The 23,450-nt window shown below is 41.3% G+C and overlaps 1 protein-coding gene and 1 non-coding gene across 2 annotated transcripts in view; both read left to right on the top strand.

The window, feature by feature from the left end:
- Window positions 1-13,753, top strand: part of LOC128703327 (uncharacterized) — a 30,961-nt gene extending 17,208 nt beyond the window's left edge. The window contains exons 2-3 of the mRNA XM_053797953.1: window positions 12,065-12,164; window positions 12,837-13,753. Coding sequence (XP_053653928.1) covers window positions 12,066-12,164; window positions 12,837-12,974 — 237 coding nt within the window. The 5' untranslated portion in view covers window position 12,065 and the 3' untranslated portion in view covers window positions 12,975-13,753. The remainder of the gene's footprint in view (window positions 1-12,064; window positions 12,165-12,836) is intronic.
- Window positions 13,754-22,619: 8,866 nt separating this feature from the next.
- Window positions 22,620-22,691, top strand: TRNAD-GUC (transfer RNA aspartic acid (anticodon GUC)). The gene has a single exon. It is a non-coding gene; the product is annotated as a tRNA-Asp (tRNA).
- Window positions 22,692-23,450: the final 759 nt, after the last annotated feature.

Here is a 23,450-nt window from a genome sequence, read left to right on the forward strand (position 1 = left end):
TTGTGGTTGTCTCAGTGCTGTTAGTGTTGTCTGTTGTGACTGTCCCAGTGCTGTCTGTTAGTGTTGTCTGTTGCGGTTGTCTCAGTGCTGTTAGTGTTGTCTGTTGTGGTTGTCTCAGTGTTGTTTGTGTTGTCTGTTGTGGTTGTCTCAGTGCTGTTAGTGTTGTCTGTTGTGGTTGAATCAGTGCTGTTAGTGTTGTCTGTTGCAGTTATCTCAGTGCTGTCTGTTGTGGTTGTCTCAGTGCTGTTAGTGTTGTCTGTTGTGGTTGTCTCAGTGCTGTTAGTGTTGTCTGTTGTGGTTGTTTCAGTGCTGTTAGTGTTGTCTGTTGTGGTTGTCTCAGATCTGTTAGTGTTGTCTGTTGTGGTTGTATCAGTGCTGTTAGTGTTGTCTGTTGCAGTTATCTCAGTGCTGTCTGTTGTGGTTGTCTCAGTGCTGTTAGTGTTGTCTGTTGTGGTTGTCTCAGTGCTGTTAGTGTTGTCTGTTGTGGTTGTCTCAGTGCAGTCTGTTAGTGTTGTCTGTTGTGGTTGTCTCAGTGCTGTTAGTGTTGTCTGTTGTGACTGTCCCAGTGCTGTTAGTGTTGTCTGTTGCGGTTGTCTCAGTGCTGTTAGTGTTGTCTGTTGTGGTTGTCTCAGTGCAGTCTGATAGTGTTGTCTGTTGTGGTTGTCTCAGTGCTGTTAGTGTTGTCTGTTGTGACTGTCCCAGTGCTGTCTGTTAGCGTTGTCTGTTGCGGTTGTCTTAGTGCTGTTAGTGTTGTCTGTTGTGGTTGTCTCAGTGCTATCTGTTAGTGTTGTCTGTTGCGGTTGTCTCAGTGCTGTTAGTGTTGTCTATTGTAGTTCTCTCAGTGCAGTCTGTTAGTGTTGTCTGTTGCGGTTGTCTCAGTGCTGTCAGTGTTGTCTGTTGTGGTTGTCTCAGTGCTGTTAGTGGTGTCTGTTGTGACTGTCCCAGTGCTGTCTGTTAGTGTTGTCTGTTGCGGTTGTCTCAGTGCTGTTAGTGTTGTCTGTTGTGGTTGTCTCAGTGCTGTTAGTGTTGTCTGTTGTGGTTGTCTCAGTGCTGTCAGTGTTGTCTGTTGTGGTTGCCTGAGTGCTGTCAGTGTATTCTGTTGTGGTTGTCTCAGTGCTGTTAGTGTTGTCTGTTGTGGTTGTCTCAGTGCTGTCAGTGTATTCTGTTGTGGTTGTCTCAGTGCTGTTAGTGTTGTCTGTTGTGGTTGTCTCAGTGCTGTTAGTGTTGTTTGTTGTGGTTGTCTCAGTGCTGTTAGTGTTGTCTGTTGTGGTTGTCTCAGTGCTGTTAGTGTTGTCTGTTGTGGTTGTCTCAGTGCTGTCAGTGTTGTCTGTTGTGGTTGCCTGAGTGCTGTCAGTGTATTCTGTTGTGGTTGTCTCAGTGCTGTTAGTGTTGTCTGTTGTGGTTGTCTCAGTGCTGTCAGTGTATTCTGTTGTGGTTGTCTCAGTGCTGTTAGTGTTGTCTGTTGTGGTTGTCTCAGTGCTGTTAGTGTTGTTTGTTGTGGTTGTCTCAGTGCTGTTAGTGTTGTCTGTTGTGGTTGTCTCAGTGCTGTTAGTGTTGTCTGTTGTGGTTGTCTCAGTGCTGTTAGTGTTGTCTGTTGTGGTTGTCTCAGTGCTGTTAGTGTTGTCTGTTGTGGTTGTCTCAGTGCTGTTAGTGTTGTCTGTTGTGGTTGTCTCAGTGCTGTTAGTGTTGTCTGTTGTGGTTGTCTCAGCGTGATGTTAGTATTATGTAAATGTGACACATCTGTGGCATGTTTCGACGGTGCTTCACCCAGTATCTGCTTACCAGGCGGTCACTAACAGTCTTGTTAACCAGACTGTTCATGTTGGCAGCCTGCAGAGCCCACATATGCATCACCACCCGGCTGATCAGGAATCTGCTGGAACCAGTGGTCCAGTTTCCTCAAGAATTCTACCAGCGTTCCAGGATATTCCTAAGTTCATCTTAGGCATCGGCTGTTGACAATGTCCTCAAATTGCACTTAAATCGGCTATTCTTTTTATAACAAAATTGTTTTTGTGACAGTGTTTAGATCGGGGACAAAGTCATTAATATCTTCCATATACATGTATCTTTCTCTTCGTTCCAGAGGGAACAATCCAAGTGCTTTGAGAATTCCCAGTAGTTTAAGTAGTTTAAATACACAGAGGCAAGGAGACACCTCCTCATAGTTGAGCCACCACTATGGTCAGGCTCGGGTGAGGTCACAAGTGAGGTCAGGAGGGAACAGATAACCCAGTCATACTTATATACAAATAACCTTATAGAGAATAAACTTTGAATTTGAATTTGAATTTGAATTTGAATTTGAACCCGCACACACGAGACTGTAACGTGTGGGTACTGATGTGCGAGGGAGTGGGGGGGGGGTGCTACTATTTTTATTTATATCAATAATTTTCAGTATGCGTAATAAGATCTGCCAGCGTCTACATTCTCATGTTTTGTTCGATAGTGTTGAAACTTAGGGATGAGGTTTGTCAAGACAATTTGGACTGTTCTGGGCAGCTCAAACCTGTCTCTCTCTCTCCCTGTCTCTCTCTCTCTCTCTCTCTCTCTCTCTCTCTCTCTCTCTCTCTCTCTCTCTCTCTCTCTCTCTCTCTCTCTCTCTCTCTCTCTCTCTCTCTCTCTCTCTCTCCCTCCCTCCCTCTCTCTCTCTCTCTCTCTCTCTCTCTCTCTCTCTCTCTCATACAATGATCCTCGAAGAGTGAGGCAGGAATTGCTGTCATCTTATTTTCAGAGTAGGGAATAATATCATTATTCTCTCTTTGCGGTAATACAGTTCGTTGCTTGAATATAACTGATGGAGGCCTGAAAAACACGAAGGTAATGTTTTCACCTAACGTTTATGGGTAGAGATGTGAGGTATGAAAGATAACCGTCAACGGAGACCAGAAGATGAAGTATTGCTTGGTGCAATGAGTGTATGTACCTGACCAGCCGGGCTGTGGTTCGTACGTCGGGTTGTTTGCGGCCAACAGCAACAGCGTGGTTGATCAGGCCCTGATCCACCATGAGGCATGGTCACAGACCGGGCCGCGGGGGCGTTGACCCCAGAAACCCTCTCCAGGTATACTCCAAGTATACACCATTTGATATGATTGTCACTCACGGGGATACTTGCTGCCGGTCCGCGAGTTACCAAGTGCGTGTCTGTAGCGCGACCAGTTTCCCGCAAGTTACTAACAAGGATAGAAAGAAACGAGAAAATAATAGAAAAAAATAATAAATTGTGAAACAAACGAATAAACATAGAAACACAAAACGCGCTTCTAGAAGTTCAACATTAATATGCCATAGTGTGGCAGATCACGTGCTCCAAGTGAACTCGGTAAGATCACAGGGTAAACTCTGATAATTCTTGGAGCATACACAACTTGATAGTGAAGTAAGATATGATCAGAAGCTTCAGGCTCAAGCGTAGTCAACAAATCACAGAACCAGAACTTCTTGGTTAGTTGTACACACAGATTCTTCCACCTGGTGAACCAGTGACCTGTCTTGTATGCACCTTATTACTAGTATATATATATATATATATATATATATATATATATATATATATATATATATATATATATATATATATATATATATATATATATATATAGTGCCGAATAGGTTGCTTAAATAGCAACGCACTTCTTGCCTACTAAGGCAAGCAAAAATTTGTGTATGTAATAAATTTGCAAAATCATTTTGAGCCTAACGAAAAAAATATATTTCATTGTGTTTGTTTATTATTAAATTATATATTTAGTTGGATTAGGCTAAATTAAATAGCGCTTGTTATAATTAAGTTAGGTAAGTTTTCTAAGGTTCTTTTCGTACAAAATCATTAATTTTTATATTAACATAAATTAAAAAAATGTATCTTTAAACGTATATGAAGAATTTTTAGAAAGGACTTAATTTTAAATGAGTTCCTGACAACTTATCAGTTTTACCTATTCGGCACAACACACACACACATCCTGTGTCCTGGAGGTTACCTGGAGGTTATTCCGAGGATCAATGCCCCCGCGGCCCGGTCCATGACCAGGCCTCCCGATGGATCAGGGCCTGATCAACTAGGCTGTTACTGCTGGCCGCACGCAGTCCAACGTACGAGCCACAGCCCGGCTGATCCGGCACTGACTTTAGGTATCTGTCCAGCTCTCTCTTGAAGGCAGCCAGGGGTTTATTGGCAATTCCCCTAATGCTTGATGGGAGGCTGTTGAACAGTCTTGGGCCCCGGACACTTATGGTGTTTTCCCTTAGTGTACTAATGGCTCCCCTACTTTTTATTGGGGGCATTTTGCATCGCCTGCCCAGTCTTTTACTTTCGTAGGGAGTGATTTCTGTGTGCAGATTTGGGACCATTCACAAACCTTCTGGAGTTTTATGCCACGAGAGAGAGGGGTGGGTTGATTGCATTTTCCTGGACTGCAGGAAGGCCTTTGACACAGTTCCTCACAAGAGATTATCTCAGTAGTAGTAACCAGTTACCAGTAACCACTGTGCCAGTTGACTCACGACCAACCGTCTCTGCCTGAGTCACTGTCTGAACTCATATTGTGCTGACCTGGCAGTATTCAAAGACCCCCTCACATATGGGTACTGTGGGCGGCCAGGCAGTCAGTGTTACGAGAGGAGCAAGGAGACTAGGTCACGGCTGTATGGGCTCTACCCATATTATCTGTAATTATACGTACTACCAGCCTACGTGAGTATTTACCCAATCCACGTGTTCGAACTCCCACATGATAATTAGTGCAGAAGCTGGAGGATCAGGCGCATATAACAGGGAGGGCACTACAATGGACCAGGGAATACCTGACAGGGAGGCAACAACGAGTCATGGTACGTGAAGAGGTATCACAGTGGGCGCCTGTGACGAGCGGGGTCCCACAGGGGTCAGTTATAGGACCAGTGCTATTTTTGATATATGCGAACATGATGGAAGGAATAGACTCTGAAGTGTCCCTATTCGCAGATGTTGTGAAGCTGATGAGGAGAATTAAATCGGATGAGGCAGGACTGCAAAGAGACCTGGATAGGCTGGACACGTGGTCCAGAAACTGGCTTCTCGAATTCAACCCTGCCAAATGCAAAGTCATGAAGATTGGGGAGGGGTAAAGAAGACCGCAGACAGAGTATAGGCTAGGTGGACAAAGGTTACAGACCTCACTCAGGGAGAAAGATCTTGGGGTGACCATAACACCGAGCACATCACAGGAGGCACAAATCAACCAAATAACTGCTGCAACATACGGGCGCCTTGCAAACCTGAGAATAGCGTTCCGATACCTTAATAATGAATCGTTCAAGACACTGTACACTGTGTATGTTAGGCCCATACTGGAGTAAGCAGCACCAGTCTGGAACCCACACCTGGTCAAGCACGTCAAGAAGTTAGAGAAAGTACAAAGGTTTGCAACAAGGCTAGTTCCAGAGCTTAGGGAAAATCGAACTGACGACACTGGAGGACAGAAAGGCCAGGGGAGACATGATAACGACATACAAGATACTGCGGGGAATAGACAAGGTGGACAGAGACAGGATGTTCCAGAGAGGGGACACAGAATCAAGGGGTCACAATTGGAAGCTGAAGACTCAGACGAGTAACAGGGATGTTAGGAAGTATTTCTTCAGTCATCGAGCCGTCAGAAAGTGGAATAGCCTAGCAAGTGAAGTAGTGGAGGCAGGAACTATACATAGTTTTAAGAAGAGGTATGACAAAGCTCATGAAGCAGAGAGGGAGAGGACCTAGTAGCGATCAGTGAAGAGGCGGGGCCAGGAGCTGAGTCTCGACCCCTGCAACCACAATTAGGTGAGTATAATTAGGTGAGTATACACACACACACACACACACACACAAAGTCTAGGGGGCCAGAGACTACAAACCTCACTCAAGGAAAAGGATCTTGGGGTTAGTATAACACCAGGCACATCTCCTGAGGCGCACATCAACCAAATAACTGCTGCAGCATATTGGCGCCTAGCAAATCTAAAAACAACATTCCGACATTTCAAAAAGGAATCTTTCAGGACCCTGTATACCGTGTATGTCACGCCCATATTGGGATATGCAGCACCAGTATGGAACCCACACCAAGCCAAGCAAGGTTTGCAGCAAGACTAATACCGGAGCTAAGGGGCATGTCTTACCAGGAAAGGTTAAGGGAAATCGACCTGTCGACGCTGGAGGACAGGAGAGAGAGGGGAATATGATAACTACATATAAAATACTGAGATGAATTGACAAGGTTGACACAGACAGGATGTTCCAGAGATGGGACACAGCAACAAGGGGTCGCAATTGGAAGTTGAAGACTTAGATGAATCACAAGGATGTTAGGAAGTATTTCTTTAGTCACAGAGTTGTCAGAAAGTGGAATAGTCTGGAAAGTTATGTAGTGGAGGCTTTAAGAAGAGGTATGATAAAGTTCCTGGAGCAGGAAGAGTGACCTAGTAGCAACCACTGAAGAGGCGGGCCAGGAGCTGTGAATCAACCCCTGCAGCCACAACTGGGTGAGCACACACACACACAATTAGATCTATGAATCGTTTCGGGGAAGTACATACAAAAAAGGAAAGTAATATTTAAACGTAATATAGACAGCCATATAAGATAAAATAACATATGTTTCGAGATGCAGCAGACCTGAGCTACAAAGAAATATCTAAGTTATTATATAAGTAGAACATTCTCTCTGATACAATAACCAAAGAAAATGAACCAATATTATTCGGGGTAACGTTTTAAAACATTCGTCTCGTATGCCTTATATCCTAAATATCGTCTCTGTCTGTCTATCTATTTCTTTCTGTCTCTCTCTCTCTCTCTCTCTCTCTCTCTCTCTCTCTCTTTCAAAAAAAAAAAAGAAAAAAAGAAAATGCCAAAAGAAAAAAAAAAACGCACTCAAGTATTATGCTTGGATGCGATACCTGGAATAGTTAGTTAGTTAGTTAAAGATTAGCCGGTATTCTCCTGGCCCGGGCCTTGTCCAAGTGGTGGCCCGGCCTTGGCTCCCTCTTTAGGGAGTGTCTGAGACCTAAGTCTCCCATGGGAGGAGGCACAAGTACCTCCTCATCTTTGGGACCAACTGTCCCCAGGCCTAGCCACAAGCTAGGCCTCTCTAGTCTGCCATCCCCGCCACAAGGGGGCTAATGGGAATGACAGTCTTATGAGCTAAAAGCTCGGGCTCAGGCACCTACCCTACCCTAGAAGGGTTAGGCATGGTGTCGATGATACCTGGAATATCCCGAGAGTAAGTTATTTGCCTCTTTACTGACGTCATGTCATTATTGATGGGGTAACGGTCAATTTTTTCTTAAAATGTTCACAGCTAATGAGCTTTAATTTTGGGGGGATGAGTATAAGGTATTTTTTTTTATGTCTAAAAATCGATTCGTCATTGCTTTATCATTAGCTAGTGGCCAAAATATTTTTGCAATTGCTAATATGTCTCGATTTTCAAAACAGTTCAATATTTTTTCTTTGTTGGCCGATTTGAATAAAACCTTTTTTTTTTCCTAGCACAATTTCATATACACAGATTCTAACAAAAAAATATTTCATAAAATCGGACGATAAGTGAAAAAAAAAACATTAAAAAAAGACGGTGATCATTCTCTGAAACGCCACCGATCGACACCATGCCTAACCCTTCTAGGGTAGGGTAGGTGCCTGAGCCCGAGCTTTTAGCTCACAAGACTGTCATTCCCATTAGCCCCCTTGTGGCGGGGATGGCAGACCAGAGAGGCCTAGCTTGTGGCTAGGCCTGGGGACAGTTGGTCCCAAAGATGAGGAGGTACTTGTGCCTCCTCCCATGGGAGACTTAGGTCTCAGACACTCCCTAGAGAGGGAGCCAAGGCCGGGCCACCACTTGGACAAGGCCCGGGCCGGGAGAATACCGGCTAATATTTAATAATAATAATAATAAACGCCACCATTTATATAAAATTGGGAGGAACAAGAATATGTCACTACCGGAGGAGGAAAAGTTAAACTGTTCACAGGTCACAAGTTACAGATTAAGAACCATAAATATGGTACTAGGGAAAGTGAGCACAATTTTGAATTTCCTACCCTAAACTTTCTAAACATTCACAAAATCCTAATAAAAAGAAAAAAAATTGTTTAGTACATCATCTGAAACTATATACTGTGGCAAAACAAAAGCATTCACATTGCTAAACTCATAAACTAGTATTTAGTCACTTAGCCATAATACCAACTTACCTCATAATTTGTAATATTTTACAATTAAGAATAAAACTAAGTATGCCCGAAATGCCTAGCCATGCTAAGCGTTCTAGTGGTACACTCTGTAATCACAATTTTACTACATGTAAACCAAACAATAACCAAATTTCTGTAAACTCAGCATTGTAATCCTTATAGAGAATAAACTTTGAATTTGAATTTGAATCTTCACCAAAATGATGATATGATACGCAATATAACAGTATTAAAGGCAATACTCTCAGACCACAACATAACAGAGGTACAGACAGGTATGCGCAGGGCTCCTGGCCAGCAAAATGTGACCAGTTATGATGTTGCCTTCATCAAATTCAACTTCAGTAACAAAAACATACAGTGGAATCAAGTCAACCAGCCTGATTTATCAGTCTGGTGACGAAATCTAGCTCAAGTCCCCTCAACGCGGTCATTATGACACAAAATCGTTAATGACACGATTGCAGACAGACCATGATGGCAGGAAAATTAGGCAAATGGATATTCAGTTTTCTAATTAACAGAACGAAAAACAGTTGTAAACGAAATACAATCTGGCCCGGTGGCCTGGTGGCTAAAGCTCCCGCTTCACACACGGAGGGCCCGGGTTCGATTCCCGGCGGGTGGAAACATTCGACACGTTTCCGTACACCTGTTGTCCTGTTCACCTAGCAGCAAAATAGGTACCTGGGTGTTAGTCGACTGGTGTGGGTCGCATCCTGGGGGACAAGATTTAAGGACCCCAATGGAAATAAGTTAGACAGTCCTCGATGACGCACTGACTTTCTTGGGTTATCCTGGGTGGCTAACCCTCCGGGGTTAAAAATCCGAACGAAATCTTATCTTATCTTTATTGTTTCTTATTCTCATAGCAGACAAAGATATAGTCACAAAATACAACTTTGTATTATCGTTTGAAGATGTTCCAAAAATTAATGTAAGTCTCCTTAGTAAAGGACTCTGAAAATTTTCAGGACAATAACAATTCTTCGAGTGCTCAGTAGGAAATAATATGTTATATAGTGATGACAAATTTCAGTTTCTCAGATAAGAAAAGAATGAAGTGCTTATAATGGGCACTGCTTACAAAAAAAAAAGGAGGGTCACCAAATAGAACGAGAAGAATTTGTAAAAGACCTGTGTATAATTACGTCGTTTGACTTACCTTGTAAAGAATACAATAACACAAATGTTGCAAGAACCAGGAAAAATGACAGTGATAGGTAATGAGAACTTTCAGAACAAGAGACAGAATGCCAATGGTGACACTATTCAAATCATCTGTGCTGTTTCGTTTAGAGTACTGCTTGATGTTGAGGCTCCATTCACATCAGTAAAAATATATGAGCTGTTAAAAATGCTGAAAGCGTCTGCTACTCGCATAAAAGCAATAAACTACTGGGAATGCCTCAAAAGAGTTGGGAATGTACTCTTGGGCCAGAAGGCAATGAAGATATATAATAATATATACATGGTTAATATTGGAGGGCCTAGTCACAAACTTGCTCATACCATTACAAAGTACTAGAGTGAGAGATATGGAAGGAAGCATAAAACAGTCTTTGAAAAGCAGGGGATCCGTAGACGAAATAAGAGAAGGCTGTGCCAACATTCTTGGGACTGAACTATTCAACCTGCTGCTATCAGATATTAGAAAGACTGCTGTAACATAGGTATACGTGTTCAAAAGGTCACTGGGTTACTACCTCCGGAGAGTGCTAAATCAACCATGCAGTGATGAATATTGAAGCCTGCAAGCCGCTAATAGCAAGAGCCTTGTTGACCTGGCAATCAACAAGGAGGCCTGGTCCCAGGTTGGGTCGCAAGAGTAGAAATCAAGTAGCATCGCAGGACAAAAAGATAGAATCTCTCTCTCTCTCTCTCTCTCTCGTGAATTTGAGTCTCTCACCCAGGCTGCCAGGTGGAGCAGAGGTATGCTAGAAGTATGTGAGGATTGATTACCAGGCCCTGTACATTAAATTTAGACGTACTGTTTATAAAAATTATTACCTCAAATCAAACAAGTTTTTGAATGAATGAGGTACTCCGTGGACCTGTGGAGAGTACTGCCCTCACCGCTGGAAGACTGCTCTTCCAGAGTTAAATTGTGGTCTATCAGCAAGGCCGGGCTAAGGCCCAGGGACCTCCCCCAGCTGGAAGGCCTCCAGTTCACCATATACGTGATAATATTACATCACGTATATGGCGAACTGTTGATCGTTGTGGTTATTTTTTTCCCTTTGAAAATATCATTGGGGCAACACAGTATCTGTAGCCCAGGGGCCTACAAAATCTTAATCCGGTTCTGTATCTGTAGTGAAACAGCCGGCCTAACCCACCCGTGACACCTCCCTGCGGGTGTTGTTGCACCCGAGGATAAAGATAATACACGGAGTAAATAATCTACGGGGTAAATTTGACTAACTTTTTCTTTGGCATCCGCAAAGTTACTGAAGTTTAATTTGTAGCCTTCTTGGTCCCCCAGACTATTCGTACTAGTAGAATAATGGTACGCTTCGCTTGCTGTGTTGGCGAAAGGTTTCGCCTACACAGTAGGCTGCAATTTTTCATAAAGAAATTTAAATTTTAGTTTCCATATGATAACTTGTCAATGCATTAGAAACTTATGCCAGATTCTGTAATATTCCTTCTACATGTACTGAGGTAGAATGGGCTGGGCTTGTAGGATAATGAAATACCTTTCTGGGATCGCCCAGTGACCAGAACACACTTACTGTAAACAAACCACGGTACGGGTGGGGTTAGAACCCATGCTTGAGGCTCACTGACGTCCCCGGACTGGGAAAGAAACATGGCTTGTGATCCAGGCTGCCCAGCTTATGTGGCATTTGTGTGGCTGAGTGGATTAGAGCGCTGCCTGGGAATCTTGTCCGTCTCAGAAGCAGTATCGAGTCCTGCTGATTGCTATCTTTCTCTATATTTACCCGCTTGTTTCTGTGTGGTGCATTGATATAAAAATCGCTCTGAGGTCAGAACATACAGGAGGAGACTGAAATAGCTGTTCCTTTCCTGAGGGCTTGACTTATGGCCAGGTACTAAAGTCCTCTCATTTATTCCTGTGTCTGTATTATTTGTCTCTCTGGAAGTCCCAGGGGCTTACAGAATTCCTTCCTACTTTTATAATGTTGTATATATAAGGAAAACAGAACAACAGTTGATCGAATATAAGGAGCCGTGAGGTACGGCCACGAAGCCTAAGCAACACTCAACCACTAGAATACTCTGAATCATTCTATCAACTGGAGAGAAGCTACTATCACACACAAAAGTGCCTGCCCACGTAAGAGGAATATAAGTGAATTAACAGTAATTGACACTCAAAGACTGCGGGGGCAGTGGTTACCTAAATAGTCTTCAGATACCTTCAAGTAAGCTCAAGATTCTTCAGCCAGTTACCAGCAGATAACAGAAATACTGTATTGCTGAAACACGTAGAAGTCGTAAATAGGGAACTAGACCACTGCCTCTAGAAAATGCCAGATCATTCACAGTGTGATAGTTTTGGCCAGTAAGATGTCAATAGCAACAGCCTAGTCAAAAGAGCATGAGAAGAGAAGCTCACCATGGGGCGGGCTTCATGATTAGGAAAAAAACTTCAAACCGGTCATGGATAAATACTAAATTTCTGTTAATTCCTTCTCTATCCATTTCTCATTTCTGAGTAATAACATTGTAAAGTATGATAAAGTTTCACACTCTTAACACATCCTTCAGCTTAGGCACCATCTCATCTTCGTCAGTGTGTTCTACTATTGTGTTCACAAAACATGTGTAAACACCCACTTTACTTCTTTTGGCTAATAAATGTTTCTCCTACAGGATGGCTCGTCACATTTTGCCTTTGGTGCTGCTGGTGGTGGCGTTGGTTGTACGACTCATCCTCTCTGCTCCCGTGGGTGAGGAAGTTGAAGTAAATAAAGTAAGCTTTCGTTTGAGTTTAGAGTGTGTTACAGTAGAAGGAAAAGGATTATAGTAGCTTTAAGCACTTGGTTTTTTCTTTGGCGAGCAAATGAAAGGAATATACAAGATAGACAAGCCATAAGAACATATCTGTCTCATAATATGTTAGGCCAGGCTTACCTGGGGCCTTCCTGATCCGCCAGAGTATTGCGTTTGTTATTAAACAAATATGGATACACCTGTCATGTGTGGCTACCCTATTCTATAGGATATTTACATTGTTGGAAAAAAGCTAGCTAAATTTGCCTCATCTTCTATCACAGAGGATGGGTTACATATATTGGGTACTGCCCATAATCTGTAAACTCCATTAATGAGTTATTGTGTAAAATTGTGATATTACCATGATTTTTTGCACTTACAGACTTAATATATCTCTCTTGTCTCTATTCTTGAGAGGACTTTCTGGATTATATAATACAAAGTGAGAGAAGGCTCGTATGCAACCGAATCTAGTCGTTCATTGCAAGGATAGATATCAATGGTAAAATAATAACTGACATGCAGATTACTGAAGCAAATTAAAAGAACTCGGTATCATATGCAGCATTTGGTACTTTTTTGATGTAAAATTATAAGATGACTTTGAAAACCATTCATCTTCCTCATATATATTCCTTCTCCTTTGCAGTTCCATGAGCCGCTTGAGGAAGAGGTTGTGAATTCTTCTATCTTCAACAGCCTCGCTACCAGACCTTGTCCTGGAAAATGTTATGTCCGTGACTTCAGGAATCGCTGTCGTCTGAAGTTCACTTGCATGATGGGCTGATGTTCCCAGTTTTCACATTCAGTTTCCATTTGCTATCTTTTCTGCAAAATATTTGCTTTATATTTTAAATTGACAGATTACACTTGCTCATTCATTTACAAAATAATTTCCCCTTTCTTTAATTTCAAAATTTTAATTTAATTCGTCATTGGATTGTAACATGATTTTCATTTTGGTCTTATTCACATGCAGCACATCTGTTTCCACTTCTTTATTATATCCATGTGTCAGAAGCTCATCAATAAGCCTACCCATCTGACGCTTGCCACTCAGAATCCTTCACTAAACAGAAGCCTTCACGAAATGGAAGCTTTCCCTAAACAGAAAGCCTCATCAAAACAGAAGCCTGCATTGAACAGAAGACTTCATTAAACAGAAGCCCTATTTAGTCAGAAACATTCACCAAACAGAAACCTTAACCAATCAGCCCACCCTACTGAAGCTCACTTGTCAGAAGCAAGACCTCGTCCTGACGAGGTCTTGGTCGTCCATAACAGGTGTCAGGTGTGGGCGGTGAGTTGATGAGCCATGTTGCACATGTTTTTCCTTTAATTATTAAAAGAAATAGTGGGGTAAATTTCACTTGATTTATACGTACATATGACGCTTAAGCTTATAGATTTATCAAGCAAGCTTCTTATTGCAGTTTTCTATCTTGAATTATTCCGACTAGAACTTTTCTTGGTACGCAATTTAGATTTCATGACATAGTTAAGATTGACATAGAACTGAAAAATGTGTTGTACTTACTTGGAATAAAAATGGCAAAAATAGATAAATTTTGATTTCTTTTTATTATGGCATTTCTAAAGAACTGAATTTTTAACCTTTCATAGCAATTTCTAACTACTGTTAGAAATTGTTATGTAAAGCTTTGAGTTAAGAATTAGGACGACATGTTGATAAATTACACACATGTGCAACACTTGGGTATTTTTAATGAGGAAACGTTTCGCCACACACTGGCTTCATCAGTCCATACAAATGAGAACGGTGAAGAACAGGTGGAGTTTGAGGTAATCAGTCCATCAGCTTTGAGTCGATATAATCAGTCCATCAATCTTTTTCCGTTCTCCTTTGTATGGACTGATGAAGTCACTGTGTGGCGAAACGTTTCCTCATTAAAGATACCCAGGTGTTGCACATGTGTCTAATTTATCAACTTGTCGGTCCTCTGAACCATTCGTCTACATTAGGATGGCATACAGACAAAAGGTAAAGATTTGATGTCATTTGAGTTACTCATTCTTACAGAATCCTAGCAGTTTAAAATTTGTCACTATTCAGTATCATGTTGTTAGGTAAGACACATATGCAAGAGTTAGGTATCTTTATTCCGAAACGTTTCGCCTACACAGTAGGCTTCTTCAGTCGAGTACAGAGAAGTTGATAGAAGCAGAAGAGACTTGAAGACGATGTAATCAGTCCATCACCCTTGAAGTTTTGAGGTGGTCAGTCCCTCAGTCTGGAGAAGAGTATTGTTCCATAGTCTGAAACAATATGAACAATACTCTTCTCCAATACTCTTCTCCAGACTGAGGGGACTGACCACCTCAAAACTTCAAGGGTGATGGACTGATTACATCGTCTTCAAGTCCCTTCTGCTTCTATCAACTTTTCTGTACTCGACTGAAGAAGCATAATGTGTAGGCGAAACGTTTCGGAATAAAGATACCTAACTGTTGCATACTGTCTTACCTAACAACCTGTCGGTATTTTATACCATTTTAATGTTCATTCAATATCGTGTTATTCACTATTGTACACTGGAAGATTATACTTGCATCGTCCAATTTTTCCACATCTTACAGGGTGACTTTCATGCAGTGGTTTTAGCTGTCTTCCATGACGATTAAAAACAGCCACGGTGCCAGGAATGCGCCCTCATGAACAGTAGACCTACACAGTATACAGTAAATCTATAACTATTCACATACACAAGCCATGCTATTCCCCATGGCACCAAATATATATATACTAGGATGAAAAAGTGAACAGTTAATTGGCTAGGTCGGCAACACTCCAGCCTCAATGGTTCAATCCCCAACACGGATGGAAACGTTGGGCATGTTTTCTTACTCATGTCCCTGTTTAGCTAGCAGTAAGTAGGTACCTGGGTGCTAGTCGACTGGTAGGGGTTGCATCCTGGGGAAAAGATTGAAGGACTCCAATGGAAATAAGACAGACGGGCCTCGATGACGCACTGACTTTTTTGGGTTATCCTGAGTGGTTAACTTTCCAAGTTAAAAATCCAAACAAATTTTGTTTTAAGACCTTTGGAAAACCAATTTTAGACAAATCCTTTACAGATGTCTTGTCCAGAGTCTTGATACACTGCACCAACACAAACTTTTTAGTAATATTCAACCGTGGCACAACATACCACAAGGAGAGCCTGGTATATTTACTCAGAAGAAACGCTGATGGTTAATCATCTTTACCAGCAAGCAAGAGAGAGAGAGAGAGAGAGAGAGAGAGAGAGAGAGAGAGAGAGAGGAATGGAGGATGGGAAACCCACTCTCCCACAGGCAGAGAACAAAAGAACATCACATTGTTAAAATTATTTAATTTATTAGCCTCTTGTTTTCTTTTCTCTTCGGCTGGCTTACCAGTCCATCCTTTTAAAAATTAAGGTTATAATTATAACCATTAATACACACAAACACACACACACCTTATATATATACATATTTTTTTTCCAACAAGTTGACTGTCTCCCACCGAGGCAGGATGACCCAAAAAGAAAATCCCCGAAAAGAAAATATTTTCATCACCATTCAACACTTTCACCTCACCCATACATAATCAGGTGGGGCCAGGAGCTGAGTCTCGACCCCTGCAACCACAATTAAGTGAGTACTGTTTTTGCAGAGGCGCCCAGATACAACAGTTTAGAAGTATATATAAAGATATATAATATATCCCTCCAAACTCCCAGTATCCCAAACCCCTCCTCCAAAGTGCAGGCATTGTACTTCCCATTTCCAGGACTCAAGTCCGGCTATATAAAAATAACCGGTTTCCCTGAATCCCTTCAATAAATATTACCCTGCTCACACTCCAACAGATCGTCAGGTCCCAAAAACCCTTTGTCCCAATTCACTCCTATCTAATACGCTCACGCACGCTTGCTGAAAGTCCAAGCCCCTCGCCCACAAAACCTCCTTTACCCTCTCCCTCTAACCTTTTCGAGGAAGACCCCTACCCAGGTCTCCTTTCCCTACAGATTTATGCCATCTCTGTGTCATTCTACTTTGATCCATTCTCTAAATGACAAAACCACCTCAACACTCCCTCTTCAACCCTCTGACTAATACTTTTATTAACTCCACACCTCCTAATTTCCACACTCCGAATTTTCTGCATAATATTTACACCACACATTGCCCTTTGACAGGACATCTCCACTGCCTCCAACCGCCTCCTCGCTGCGACATTTATAATCCAAGCTTCACACCCACATAAGAGAGTCGGTAGCACTGTACTTTCATACATTTCCTTCTTTGACTCCATAGATAACGTTTTTAGTCTCCACATATACCTCAACACAGCACTCATCTTTTTTCCTTCATCAATTCTATGGTTAATCTCATCCTTCATAAACCCACCTGCTGACATGTCAACTCACAAATATCTGAAAACATTCACTTCTTCCATATTCCCTCTCTCCAATGTGATATCCAATTTTTCTTTATCTAAATCAATTGATACCCTCCTCACCTTACTCTTATCTATGTTCACTTTCAACTTTCTACCTCAAAAACTCATCCACCAACCTTTGCAACTTTTCTTTAAAATCTCCCATAAGCACAGCATCATCAGCAAAAACAAACTGTGTCAACTCCTATTTTGTATTTGATTCCCCATAATTTAATCCCACCCCTCTCCCCAACACCCTAGCATTTACTTCTTTTACAACCCCATCTATAAATATATTAAACAACCATGGTGACATTACACATCCCTGTCTAAGACCTACTTTTACCGGGAAGTAGTCTCCCTCTCTTCTACACACCCTAACCTGAGCCTCACTATCCTCATAAAAACTCTTCACAGCATTTAATAAATTACTACCTTTTTTATATACTTGCAACATTTGCCACATTGGTCCCCTATCCACTCTATCATATGCCTTTTCTAAACCCATAAATGCAATGAAAACTTCCGTACCTTTATCTAAATACTGTTCACATATATGCTTCAATGTAAACACCTGATCTACACATCCCCTACCCACTCTAAAACCTCCTTGCTCATCCACAATCCTACATTCTGTGTTACCTCTAATTTTCTCAATAATAACCCTACCATACACTTTTCCCTATATACTCAGTAAACTTATTCCCCTAAAACTTTTACAATCTCTTCTGTCCCCCTTCCCTTTATAAAAGGACTATACATGCTCTCTGCCAATCCCTAGGCACCTTCCCCTCTTTCATACATTTATTAAACAAAAATACCAATCACTCCAACACTATATCCCCCCTGCTTTTAACATTTCTGTCATGATCCCGTCAGTTTCAGCTGCTTTACCCCCTTTCATTCTACGTAATGCCTCACGCACCTCCCCCACACTCACATCCTGCTCTTCTTCACTCCTTAAAGATGGTATACCTTCCTGCCCAGTGCATGAAATTACCGCCTCCATTTCTTCGGCGACATTTAAAAGTTCCTCCAAATATTCCCAAAGTCTACCTAATACCTCCATCTCCCCATCTACTAACTCCCTTACTCTGTTTTTAACTGAAAAATCCATTCATTCCCTAGGCTTTCTTAACTTTTATATATATATATATATATATATATATATATATATATATATAAATATATATATATATATATCCACTATCCACTGGACCATACGTATGGTCCGGTGGATAAGGGCGTCATGTGTTTTCGCCCACCCTCAGGCAGGCCAAAGCAGCATGGGTTCGAGTTCTTGGCTAGTGCAATGTTGTTATTGATCAATACCACTCGTTCGTGGTCACAATAATATGTATGTATATGTAAATGCAAAACAACCATGGAGGGGGGGGGGTAGAATGATAGCTCTAGGACAGTAAAAAAAATAACTGGGTCTTTCGTGTTGCAATCAACACATCAGGAGCTTGCAAAATTGCAGAAAAGAGGAGTGTTTCCACGCGAATACGTTCCCGGAGGACCGGAGGGAGAGAGGAGAAGGCACCGGAAGTGCCCACAGACACAACAGCCAGATAGATGAATATTGTGGAAAATTTTCTAGGGGTGATTACCTGTATGTACCTCAACATTATTTACATACAAGTAATCTCATTGGGAGACAACCATATTGTTTACCGTAGTCACCCCGTGTAGACATGTGAGAAAACTTAACCACCCCTGGTCACGGCAGGTGGTCCCTTCGACCTCAAAATCTTATCCATATCTATCCGAGACCAGTATGGATTGGATAGCACCCACAAGTACGGTGCTACTAATTAATTGTGGACTGTATAGATTATATTAGTGTAACTGAATGAAGGGGGGGGGGTAGGTCACACATGGATATATCCATCAAGGAAAAACACTTGTACATAATCTCTCCACTTACCAGATATTCACTGGGGGTCACTTGATGTAGCTGGATCACTCATAACCTATCCAATTACAACATACCTAACTGGCCAGTATCAGTCTGCTATAACTAGAAGGGTTACTTAACTGTGGGTGATTGATACTCCTTATTTCCTCCATTCACCATCTCATTTCGATGTCCTGCTACAACGACACAGTTCTCATTCCAGCAGGACGAGGTATCCGTTGGTTTGTCCTGGTTTAGAAGTCGTGACTCAATGAACTTCACTTTCCTCGTCTCGGGAACAACGAGGTCTAACGTGTTCACTCAGAGCAAGGCGACTTATTTCACTTCACGCATTCTCTTAACTTAGCGTTATTATCATTAATTACATTACAATTCACAAGACGATTTAATGTCTCATAATTATTATACGCATTAGAGATCACTCCATTAAGATCTGAGACCGATGAGTGATGATTAAACCAAGGGTAATTTTCCCCGGGACACAGTCCATGGTGACGCGCCAGTCACCCGGTCCTACCCTTATTCACTCATTTTACCACTTTATTACGGTGGTCCTGTAAATCACGTTCCCTCACTCTCCACCAGGAACAGTTACGACACTTCCTATTATGAAATGAGGCCTATATTAATCCTTAGGCCGCCGTGAATGCCAATTTCCTGGTTCCATGCTTTCCCAGCCTCCTCACTACATTCAAAACACTCCCGCCTCCCCCATGCCCCGAGTCGACCTCTACCCCCGCACATCCGCGCATGCGCAAAGGGAACTCTTGGTTCTATCCTATTGTCAAATACATTTTTGACTCATATCGACACATTAAACACCTATTAGGCGCTACAGCTTCGGAAAATCAAAAAATTTTCCACAAATATTATAGCATTAGAAGAATCCCACAAGTATTGATATTGTAACCTAAACGAAATTAACGTAGGAATAATACTAAATTCAGTCATATTTCACTATGACAACAATAACTTTAAATACGTATATAAATATTGTATGCGACATAGGAGTCACTGGCAATTATATTGTACCCTCCACAGGACAGCGTGTCCTTTAAATGACGAGAGAAAACCCTAACGTATAGAGGGGAGACTTCTAAAAGTTATGTAAAGGAAACAGGGTTCATTAACAAACTCGTTTAAAGGGAGGGGAGGCATCTGCAATGACAAGATGGCCATCGATATTCATCCTACATAATCCTGAGGCAAACAATGGTCCAATCTTCAGAAACTGCAGAAAAAGAACGTCCTAATTCCTCAGTTTGACACATTTAAGACAGTCTGATGCATACGTATAAGAGCCCAATTCTAAACTGTGTACTATTGCCTCAACTAAAAATACATCTAATTTGAACAGCCCTTCACTGACGTAGTATAATGACTGCCTATCATGCTTAATAATTGCCGATTCTACAATATTCCTTTCAAGCCAGGAGGAACAAGGAAAGATGGCTCTTGCTTCCAGCCAATTTGCAGGGTTCTTACAGGCTCTAATATGGTTGAAAATCGCGTTCGACTATGCCCTCGTCTGCTACACGTCCCTATCCACTGACGCCTATATAACCGCCAGTCTTCTTGCCTTTGCACCAGATTCTCCACCACCACGATGCTCTCAACACCAACTCCAAGGCTGAGGGACTGATTACCTCATCTTTTGTATATAGTTCTACTGTCTTCTAATTATGTCCTAGAATCTGTATTGATAAAGCCACTGGATGGCGAAACGTCTACAATAATGATATCCAGATGTTGCATATGTGTCTTAACTTTCATACTGTCGGTATTTTATACCTTTCTTGCACATCTGACATTCTACAAATAAATGAACTGATATTCCCACTAATCTCAAAAAAGGCTGTTTCTATATGTTATATGTTTCTTAAAGAGCTTATCTGTATTTAAGTCTAAAGTACACTTCCTAGATATCAGCATTTTAGGCTTGAAATACACATTGCTTTGTTTATTTATGATGTATGGTGCAAAAATACTTTAATTATTTAAACAATGCAGAGACGTTCCTTTCAGGAAAGAAATAAGTTGCACGATATTTATAAAACATCTTAGAGATGCACTAGATTCATGTTAGGATCTGAGAAAATTAAGATGCTAAACAGGCGTCCTTCCCAATGGAGAGGCGTAGATTGTAGGATCCCATTCCATAGTGAGTCTCGACTCGAATATGTGACCAGATGTTTGTATCTTGGATCTGAGGTCTCTTTATTTGGATTTGCATAACAAGATTTTATTGTCAAGACATAGACTGAGAGAGCTTAAAGCTGTGGCATGGGTTTAATTCCAGGTTTGGAGGTAATGTGAATTTATGAAAATTACGTATTATACTTGTATTAAATTACTTGTTCATTATGCCGCATCCTTTGGAGGTGGTGTAAAAATTTGCAGAATGAAGCAATGAGGACTATCGTAGAATAACTAATTCTAACCATGATGAAAGAACTTTACACAAATAACCCGCAAATAGAAGAGAGGAGCTTACGACGACGCTTCTGTCCGACTTGGACCATTTACAAAGTCACACTAACAAGAAGTAGAGCAGGACGGGTATTTATAGGCAGGAAGTGGTAGTGGTAGTAGAAGTGAAAGAACTTCATGCGTGACACTGAAAAAAATGCCCCATTTGGAGTTAATGTGCTAAAGCAAACCTATCCAAACCCTTATACAGAATCCCTTTAAATTGTCATCACCACAGGTGAGCACTCCAACAAATAGAATAGAAAAAATGAAACTGACTTTCAAGTGAATCAAAAACACGAATATTATCGCAAAAGACAACATCCATACTTTTCTGCACGATAGGAAATTCCCTTTCTATACAGCTATCTCTCACTTTTCCCACCCAAAAAACATATTATATCACATAGCTTCGACGTGATGATAGACACTATCCTTTAAGTTGTACTGATATCTTAGTCATACAGCAGCTCTGTTCACTAACCCACTGTTGCAGCTAATAATGCCGTTGTTGACATGCAGAGAAATGGCTCCTATAGAGAAATTGGAGCATGCGTCAACACCTGGGTTTTTGCTTTCAAATTGAGCTGTTTGCTATACTCCTTGCACTCACATGTGTCACTGTATTTACAGTCGACACGTTCATTATAAGAGATTATCAATCATCTATAAATGTTCGTATCTCTACAAGGGACAATTGTTTCAGGCTTGTCTCAGAAGTAAGACAGGAAGAATTGCAGACAGTGGAGGTAGAGTACATCTGTGGATTTCATTTCGCACTGGTCTTCAAATGCATGATAGACCTGATGAAGAGGAAGAAGCGGATAACAACATTGGATTGTTCACTAGTAGTCTGAGGACAACAGTACGAAAAAACTTTAACTGCCTTTATTTAGAGTGAGGGAGATTGCCACTAGACAATCCATCTATCATCCTTCTATCTTCTAGAAGCCGCATGTCTATGGTGCATCCAAAAATGATTAGCAGACACCTATATGTCGTCACTGCTCGGATTCGACTGGGTTACACGTACCTCCAGGAGTCCACATCACCAGCTGAAGTAGCCCTATCAAAATATAAACTTTACTTAAGAAACTTTTGCCACACCCTTCATCATTTTCTGCTGGAATACGAAAAAAAATATCATTAATTCAGAGACAGCTCACCCTCACTAATGTTCAAGATATATTAGAATATTGTATCCACAGTGCCTCAACACTATCCATTCTGGAAAAGTATCTCGTCTTTTTCTATTGTAAATAACCCATAGCTATTTCAACTTGTCTAAGTTCATACATTATAAATTACTCTTGACTACATATACACTACTTTTTAATGCTTTTGTGTGACCGAATTCATAAACAACTCATTACAACTGTTACTAGATCATAAACTTGTAAATGGTTCATTACCATTGTAATCTACTTAGTTGTTAAATCACTGAGACCAAATCCCTGGACTTATTACACACTAATCCCATAGTTCATTACCAATGTAATTTGTTTAGCTGTCAAAGCAATGGGACTCAGTCCCTAAGCCAATTGTCCCACATTAATCCCGTAGAATTAGTGTGGGATACACACTGAAGCTATTAAACAAACAACAGGATTGAAAGGTCCTCGGTAGTATAGTGGTGAGTATCCCCGCCTGTCACGCGGGAGACCGGGGTTCGATTCCCCGCCGGGGAGGCAAGTGTTATTTATATGGATTATTAATACTTTTAATTTTTAAACGGGCGGATGACAGAGTTGTGGATCATCATATGACTACGACACGCGTTAGGAAACAATTGTCCTGTTTCCGGACGAATCTTACCTAACCTAGCCTCGGCTGAGGCTTTTTCTGTGCATATTTCCAAAGATACACGAATCAGTCCTCTGCTCATATGTGTAGACAGGCTTAAATAAGCCAAGATTTTCACATGCATATGTAAATTTATAGAATCTATGGGCTCATAATGCTCTTGTCTAAGTCTTCCGATCCATGCACTGGATGTGTAATGTAGACCATACCACGGGCGGGATTTGAACCCGCGGTCAGAGAGTCTCAAAACTCTAGTGACGGTCTGGAGTTTTGAGACTCTCTGACCGCGGGTTCAAATCCCACCCGTGGTATGGTTTGTTTGCAATTGTGTCATTACGATTTCGTGAGTCATGTGTAATGTAGTAATCTTCCACCATGAGAGTGAGCTCAAACTGAATCTGTGAAAATGTTTCGACCATGAGCGTCCCAGCAAGAGAGTAAACATTGTTAAAATTCAGTGAATTTTATCTAAAATTATGCCATGTGATAATCTCAACTTTGTTACTGAATGAGCATCCCATTTTGTCTGCAGGAATTTAGTTTTTTACACTTTTTAAGTTCTCCCTTGTTATCAGTATTAGGAGAACAATATTTATTATATTCACTAAGATCTAAACCTGGGCTAGCCAGGCGACTCACTCCCT

This window comes from Cherax quadricarinatus, chromosome 15, assembly GCF_038502225.1.
Source record: "Cherax quadricarinatus isolate ZL_2023a chromosome 15, ASM3850222v1, whole genome shotgun sequence".
Lineage (NCBI taxonomy): Eukaryota > Metazoa > Arthropoda > Malacostraca > Decapoda > Parastacidae > Cherax > Cherax quadricarinatus.